General features: G+C 52.9%; 2 protein-coding genes across 17 annotated transcripts in view; one reads left to right on the top strand and one right to left on the bottom strand.

The window, feature by feature from the left end:
* Nucleotides 1-1,146: 1,146 nt before the first annotated feature.
* Nucleotides 1,147-7,287, bottom strand: LOC138744088 (uncharacterized). The gene is made up of 3 exons (XM_069899618.1): nucleotides 7,214-7,287; nucleotides 1,719-1,831; nucleotides 1,147-1,613 (listed from the first exon to the last, which is right to left on the bottom strand). The coding sequence occupies exons 2-3, from the start codon at nucleotides 1,821-1,823 to the stop codon at nucleotides 1,215-1,217; spliced, it is 504 nt and encodes a 167-aa protein (XP_069755719.1). The 5' UTR covers nucleotides 1,824-1,831; nucleotides 7,214-7,287; the 3' UTR covers nucleotides 1,147-1,214.
* pwwp2b (PWWP domain containing 2B) overlaps nucleotides 7,217-8,274 on the top strand; it is a 150,693-nt gene continuing 149,635 nt past the window's right edge. For 9 of the 16 annotated variants that reach the window (XR_011345264.1, XR_011345265.1, XR_011345266.1 and 6 more), the window contains exon 1: nucleotides 7,217-7,729. Coding sequence is in view for 4 of the 16 variants with exons in the window: in XM_069899601.1 (XP_069755702.1) it covers nucleotides 7,572-7,729 (158 nt within the window). In the remaining 12 variants the exon portion in view is untranslated. The remainder of the gene's footprint in view (nucleotides 7,730-8,274) is intronic. The other 7 variants (XR_011345257.1, XR_011345258.1, XR_011345262.1 and 4 more) reach the window with 1 other exon arrangement.

Below are 8,274 nucleotides of genomic sequence, written 5' to 3'. Positions count from 1 at the left end.
ATGTATAATTTCAACTTGGAAAATGGAAGGGAGCCTGAGAATACAGCAATGGTACATGGAAATGAATAAATGTATTCCATTGGAAAATATAAAATATAATTTAAAAAATATAGTCACATTGTTTGAACAAATTTGGGAACCATACATGGAACATAACAGAGAGAGCTTGCCTCGGACCTCCATCCCCTAAAATGATAAGAAGACAAAACGATTTGCTTTAGTGTGTAAAAGTAGATGACACATTTTTCTTGTTTGTTTTTCCTTTGTGTGAAGACATTGTTTTATGGTTTTATTGTATTGTAGATGTTGAATATTTATTGGTTTTGGAGGGGGGTGGGAAGGGGGGGAAATGCCACTGTGTATATTTAATGAGAAACATTTGTACATATTTTCGTTGATATGGTTCACAGTGTGAAAAATAAAAAATCATTTTAAAAAAATGCAGCTGGCTGAAAGCGGCTGTCAAAGGGGTGGGCTGGTGACGTGGTAGTGACATCATCAGCACTGAGACGCCTGGCGCGAATCGTGAAGCACATTGTGTAGGCAGGCTAGTGCAGATTCAGTCATTTTGTTTTAGCAGTGCAGGAAAACAGTGCATTTGAACAATGGCTCTAAGAAAGGCTAGGAACTGGTCTGAAGAAGAGGTAAGACTGCTCCTAGGGCATTTGACTCAGGAATCCCAGGAAAGGGAGCTCACTGGGACAGTTAGGGATGGTCCCACATTTGAGCAGCTGTCTGGAGTGCTCACGGCACAAGGGCACAAGCACAGTAAAAACCAGATGGTCATGAAGCTGAAGAGCATAAGGAAGAAATTCCACGCAGTCCTGGACCACAACAGGAGGAGCGGCAATGGGCACAAGGAGTGGCAGTACTTTGACCAGTGCCACACTCTCTGGGGGGGCCAGCTGCTCAACTACTCCCTTGAATGTAGCCAGCTCTCTGGAGAACCCGAATCCCCAGAGCTCATCCCTGAGGGATCTCAGGGTTCACCCAGCGGCAATGGAGGAGACATGCCGGTCCAGGAAGAGGAGGCCGCTGCCGAGGACCTGGCAGCCATGGATTTGGATGCCCCCAAGAGAGGAAGTGCAGAGGTCACTGTCCCTGGAAGAGGCGAGGTGGCACTCTCAACAAAGAACACAGGTACGGTAGCATTTGAGATTGTGTTTATGGAGAAGCACCTAAGTGCAATGCTGATGTACTTTTCCTGTTTCCACTCACAGCCTTTGGTACCAGACGCAAGCGCCAGCAACTGACCAAGGGTCAGGTTCTCGCGAAGGAGGATCATCTACATCAACCAATGTCCACTCTGAAGGGAAGCCTTCCTTGTTAATCTCACATATATTGTGCAGAACATAGCAGGCAAACACAACATCTGGGACTAAGGTGGTAGAGATATCTAAACGCTTGGACAGCCACCGCCAGCGGCCTTTTAGATGGCCAAATGCATGTTCCACCACCATCCTTGCTGAATTAAGGGCCTTGTTAAATCTTTGCTGATCCAGATCGAGAACTTGGTGATGTGTGAACCCCTTCATCAGCCAGCTTCTAGGGGGATATGCTGCATCACCCACAAGATGCGCTGGAACCTCCACTCCTTCAACATCCTTGGACACCTGCAGTAACAACAATGCAGAAATGAAGTTAATTCATGCACCTGAATGTTGACACAAGCATGAATAACATATTGAAACATGGAGCTTTGAAGGGAGTACACTCACGTCATGTAGGAAGAGGTATCCGCCCTGGTCCTCTGCTTTTCTATAGAGGAGAGTTGGCAAGCACTTGGGCATCATGCGTGCGGCCCAGCCACCCAAAAAACACATCTGAGAAGCTGTAACATGAACGGATATTACAGTGAAGTTATAGTCATTTGAGATGTGATATGATAAAGATCAATAGAGGCTTAACTCACCAGAATCTGTGGGTTGACCATCGCTTGCAGAACCACCGAATGCCACCCTTTGTGATTGTAGTAGGCTCCAGCATCCACGCTGGGTGCGATAATGGGAATGTATGACCCATCAATGGCACCAGCACACATTGGGCATCCCCTTTGCGCAAAGCCATCAATGGTCTCCGGAGATGTGTTCCACTTGGCAGGAAGATGAAATGTCTCCCGTGGAACTTCCTCAAGACGGCAGTCACCTCCTGCACCACCATGCACACGGTGCTGACGCCTATTCCAAAGATGGTACTGATGGGTCAATACTCACAAGGGGTGGCATACCACCACAAGGCCACAGCTAATCGAAATCCAGGCTCCAATGGTTGCTGCAAGTCCAGTCTATGTGTCTTCAGATGAGGTTCTGTGAGTTCCAGCACGAAGTGAAAGGTGCCACGCGACATACGAAAGTGTCTGCTCCACTCAGCATCATCATATTTGGTGAGGACATTACTCCAGAACTCAGCACCTTGGGGTCAGTTCGACCTCCAGAGAGACCGAAGTGTCACCATAGCTAATTGACTGACCAGCAGCATTCGCTTATGCTCCACATGCCTTTCGACCGCTAACTGCTGTCTTCTTGCCCTCAAACTTTGCAGGAACCTTCTCCTGTTTGCACCTATCTGATTTTCAGATCTCAAGGACGATTGAAGAGCTTCAACAGCATAAATAGCCTTTCCAAGGATCTGCCGTATCTCATTCTGAACACTCAGAAATGCTGAAATCATCATCATTCTGTCTCCTGTCTGCACAGGGTCGGCCATTGACCCGTGTTCCTTCTTGTCACACTCAAAATGACATCACATCAGTGGGCGGGAGCCCAGCTGACCCTGGGCAGGAGCCGGAGTGGGCTCAGAGGTGCATCTGGTGCAGCTGTGTCCTTCGGGTGGCCAGCGTTGCACTTTTAATGCTGCCATCTGAACGACAATTTAAAGGGCTGCTTCTGCTTCTTCAGGTGCATTTTTAGTGGAGAATGCACCTGAAAAAGCCTAGTGACAACAATCCTGATCACTAGTGGAAAAGCCGACCGACAAGGAGCATGAGTTCCTTGGCCTGACCTGGATATTTCCAGCATTTTCTGTTTCTTTTTTAGAATTAAAATGTAAGCAATTTGCTTTGCTTTTAAATTGCTTGTTTATTTTTTTTAAATTTGGAAATGCAGCCTTCTAACCCACAAGCTGTGCTGCCCAAATATACTGATTAACCTACAAACCCTGTACATTTTGGAGGGTGGGAGGAAACTGGAGCACCCAGAGGAAATTCATCCAGACACAAGGAGAGCATGCAAACTCCTTACAGACAGTGCCAGGTTCAAACCCATCTTGATGGTGCTATAATAGCGTTGTGTTGTATGATGCGCTAATTGTGCAGTTTTCATGAACTCGTTTTCACCTGAAATCATTTTGTTGACATTCTTCTTTGACCTGGATGTCAATGGAAAGGGCATCCCTAATTGTCCTTGAGAAGATGTTGGTGACATCTCTTTAGATTTGCAATACTTGCAGTGAAATACTCTCCCAATGCACTGGGGCAGGGAGTTCCATTGATGATCAAGGAGCAGCAATACATTTTAAATGAGGCTAGGTGGTTGATGGAGTCCTATTCAAGTGGATTGCTTTGTTCTATATGGTGCCAAACATTTTGAGCAGTGGAGTGACAAATATAACATATTCACATCAATTTAAATAGAGTCACAAAACTGTCTCAGATGGAGGTGGCAAGACTAAGCAAAGAGATCTCAATTTTGAATCCAGGCCGTGAAAGTAAGTACCTTTATGCAAGGACTGTTTGTGAGACTGAAGGAGAGACTATGAAAGGAGTCTGGCTTAGTTGTGGGAGAAAAGAATAATCGAGATTCTGTAATTGTAGAAATATAGGGAAGTTTAAAAGGCATACAATGCAAAGTGTGGTGAATTAAGAAGCAGAGATTATTTACATGGGAAAATAAACAAGAGTTGTAGAAATTGTTGAGTGTGGTGGTAATGTGCTGGATCAGAATGTGGTGGTGTTGATAATGAGTGTGGTGGTAATGTGCTGGATCAGAATGTGGTGGTGTTGATAATGAGTGTGGTGGTAATGTGCTGGATTAAAAGATAAGATGAGCATACTTTGTACTTCACTGAAATAGAGTTGGGGAACAGGGGAAAAAGTGGGATTGGAGGTGAAAAAGTTGGAGATCCAAAAGTTATCACTTCCACGTTTTCTCTGCCTCCTGTGGAAGGTTACATTGTGAGTAAGGAAAAAGAATTGTATGGCCAAATGGGGGAGGGGGGAAGGAGCTAGCTGGATGCGGGGTTTGTGTAGGGGGAAAGGAACTGGCTGGATGGAGGGGGGTTGTGTTGGGGGACGGAAATGGCTGGATGGGAGGGATTGTGTTGGGGGAAGGAGCTGGCTGGATGGGGGGGTTGTGTAGGGGGTAAGGAACTGGCTGGAATGGGGGTGTTATGTTGGGGAAAGGAGCTGGCTGGATGGGGGAGTTGTGTAGGGGGTAAGGAACTGGCTGGGATGGGGGTGTTGTGTTGGGGAAAGGAGCTGGCTAGGTTTGTGTAGGGGGGGAAGAAGCTGGATGGGAGGGTAGAAGCTGGATGGGGGGGTTTGTGTTGGGGAAGGAGCTGGCTGGATGAGGGCGGGTTTGTGTAGGGGGAAAGGAGCTGGCTGGATGAGAGGTTTGTGTTTGGGGGGAAGGAGCTGGCTGGATGGGGGGGTTTGTGTAGGGGGAAGGAACTGGATGGAGGGGGGTATGTGTTTGGGGGGAAGGAGCTGGCTGGATGGGGGGGTTTGTGTTGGGGAAGGAGCTGGCTGGATGGGAGGTTTGTGTTTGGGGGGAAGGAGCTGGCTAGGTTTGTGTAGGGGGAAGAAGCTGGATGGGGGGGTAGAAGCTGGATGGGGGGGGTTTGTGTTGGAGAAGGAGCTGGCTGGATGAGGGCGGGTTTGTGTAGGGGGAAAGGAGCTGGATGGATGGGGTGGTTTGTGTTGGGGAAAGAGCTGGCTGGATGGGAGGTTTGTGTTTGTGGGGAAGGAGCTGGCTGGATGGGGGGGTTTGTGTTGGGGAAGGAGCTGGCTGGATGGGGGGTTTGTGTAGGGGGAAGGAACTGGATGAAGGGGGGTTTGTGTTTGGGGGGAAGGAGCTGGCTGGATGTGGGAGGGTTTGTGTTGGGGAAGGAGCTGGCTGGATGGGGGCGGGTTTGTGTAAGGGGGAAGGAGCTGGATGGATGGGGGTTTTTGTTGGGGAAGGAGCTGGGTGGATGGGGGGTTTGTGTAGGGGGGAAGGAGCTGGCTAGGTTTGTGAAGAGGGAAGGAACTGGATGGATGAGAGGGGTTTGTGTTGAGGGGGGGTGAACGAGTTGCCTTGGTGTGGTGTTAGGGACAAATCCCCCCCTCCCCAGGGGGAGGCGCTGGATGGTTGGGGGGGGTGTGGCTCGCTGCGCCTGCGGGACAGGAGAGGATGCTGCCGGCGCTTCTGCCATTCTCCTCCGCATGGTGCTCAGGAGGCTGCTGTGGGGTGTGTGGAGGCTTTAAATGGTGGTCCCTTCAGCTCAGCCCAGCCCGGCCCGGCCCGCTGCGCCTTGTCGCTGTAACTCGTGTGAAGATGCGGGGTTCAGAGACCCCCCCCTCCCCTCCCCTCCCCTCCCCTCCATCGGGTTTAAATGCAGCAGCACACGTTTCGACTCTGCTTCTGGGGGCTTCACTCGTCCCCAGTTTGAAGCCACATGGTGCAGCGGGTCCAGGACCAGATGGTTTTAGGAAGGCAGGTCGAGGTGAACCGTTTAAACTTGGTCCGCAGTCCGAGTTAGTACCAGGAACCGGGTCTGGCACCAGGAACCGGGTCTGGCACCAGGAATTGGGTCTGGCACCAGGAACCGGGTCTGATTTTGAGGAAGGACATACTAGCTATAGAGGGTGTGCAGCGCAGATTTACAAGGTTAGTTCCAGGGATGGCGGGGTTGACATATGCTGAAAGGCTAGAAAAACTGGACTTGTATCCGATGGAGTTTAGAAGGATGAGGGGGGACATGATTGAGGTATACAAAATCATCAGGGGGATAGACAAGGTGAAGTCGGATTACTTGTTCCCAGTGATGGGGGAGACAAGGACTAGAGGGCATAGTTTAAGAATACAGGGTAGGCCCTTTAGGATGGAGATGAGAAAACATTTTTTTACCCAGAGAAGTGTGAATCTGTGGAATGCTCTGCATTATGTTCAAAAGAGAGTTAGATAAGACTCTAGTGGGCAAAGGAGTTAAGGGTTATGGGGATAAGGCTGGAAAGGGGTACTGATGGTAGTGATCAGCCATGATCTGTAAAATGGCGGCGCTGGCTCGACGGGCCGAAGGGCCTACTCCTGCTCGTATTGTCTATTGATACCAGGAACCGGGTCGGGCACCAGGAACTGGGTCGGGCAGGAGGAACCGGGTCTGGCACCAGGAACCGGGATCTGGCACCAGGAACCGGGATCGGGCACCAGGAACCGGGATCGGGCACCAGGAACCGGGATCGGGCACCAGGAACCGGGATCGGGCACCAGGAACCGGGATCGGGCACCAGGAACCGGGATCGGGCACCAAGAACCGGGGTATGGCACCAAGAACCGGGGTCTGGCACCAGGAACCGGGGTCTGGCACCAGGATCCGGGGTCTGGCACCAGGATCCGGGGTCTGGCACCAGGAACCGGGGTCTGGCACCAGGAATCGGGGTCGGGCACCAGGAACCGGGTCGGGCACCAGGAACCGGGTCGGGCAGGAGGAACCGGGTCTGGCACCAGGAACCGGGATCTGGCACCAGGAACCGGGATCGGGCACCAGGAACCGGGATCGGGCACCAGGAACCGGGATCGGGCACCAAGAACCGGGGTATGGCACCAAGAACCGGGGTCTGGCACCAGGAACCGGGGTCTGGCAACAGGAACCGGGGTCTGGCACCAGGAACCGGGTCTGGCACCAGGAACCGGGGTCTGGCACCAGGAACCGGGTCTGGCACCAGGAACCGGGATCTGGCACCAGGAATCGGGTCTGGCACCAGGAATCGGTGTCTGGCACCAGGAACCGGAGTCTGGCACCAGGATCCGAGGTCTGGCACCAGGAACCGGGATCTGGCACCAGGATCCGGGGTCTGGCACCAGGATCCGGGGTCTGGCACCAGGATCCGGGGTCTGGCACCAGGATCCGGGGTCTGGCACCAGGATCCGGGGTCTGGCACCAGGATCCGGGGTCTGGCACCAGGATCCGGGGGGAAGGTCTGGCCCGTTGCTGAAGTGTTTAGTGCAGCGTTTACCTTTGCAGGGAAAGGGGCCGAACTGCCTGTCCTGTCCCGCCCCCCGACGCGGATCTCCTCTTGAAGCCCGGCCTTCAACGCTGCGCGGGGGGCGCGTGAGTGAGGCGCGTGACAGGCTGCGCGCAGCTGTTGGTCTCGAGCTGCGGGACCCAGCGATGGGGCGCATGCGCCAGGCGCTCGCGCACCGTTCTGGGCCGTGGGACTGAGCGAGCGCGCCCCCCACCCTCTCTCTCTCTCTCTCTCTCTCTCCCCCGCTTTGATTGACAGGTGGAGGGCGAGGCGCGGGCACGGGGCGACGCTCGCTCGCTCGCTCCCCGCCCCTCGCCCCCAACCCCGCAGCGTTGCCCCCGCCAGCAACATGGCGGCTCTCAGCCCTGAGGCCGGAGCCGCGGCGGGGCTGCAGGCCGGCGCCCGGCTCTCCGTCACGGTGGAACACGTCGTCAGCGGCACCTTGGTGGTGTCCACCAAGTTGGGAGGGAGCAGCTTCACCGGGATCCTGATCGACATGGCCAAGAAGTAAGTGCGGAGCCCCCGCCACCCCCCTCCTCCCTCCTCCCCTCCCTCACTCCATGGAAAACTACTCGTGTCCGAGGCCACTCTGCAGGCACTAGGCCTTGAGCACGGGGCTCCTTGGCGTCAGGTCAGACCGGACCGCACCAGGAGTCCTGTGCAACATTGGAGGAAGTGGCGCCGGCTCCGACCTGGTTCCTCACAGCGGCATCTGGCCCTGAGGACGGGCATCCTGTTTGCTCGTGGCCCCCTGATTCAAAGGCATTGCCCAATGAATGCACTGTGGTTAGGGTTAGGCTCCACAGCGGCCCTAGCCCTAACCCATTGCAAGATTCCCTGTCTTTATCCAAGTGTCTGACAGTTTGGGGCACTGCTCTCTTAAATCACGTCCTCTCGTCAATTTGTATCAGCAGATTTCATTAGGCATTTAATCTACTGCTAACGATAGAAACTTAATGGGTTGGCATCTGCAAAATTTGGACCCTTTTCCCTCTCATAAAAATTGCATGCATTTTTCACTTGGCTGAAGACATCCCTGGTTAACTTTCAAT

Source organism: Narcine bancroftii, chromosome 10 (assembly GCF_036971445.1).
Source record: "Narcine bancroftii isolate sNarBan1 chromosome 10, sNarBan1.hap1, whole genome shotgun sequence".
Classification (NCBI taxonomy): domain Eukaryota; kingdom Metazoa; phylum Chordata; class Chondrichthyes; order Torpediniformes; family Narcinidae; genus Narcine; species Narcine bancroftii.
This window is presented reverse-complemented; position numbering and strand designations above follow the sequence as displayed.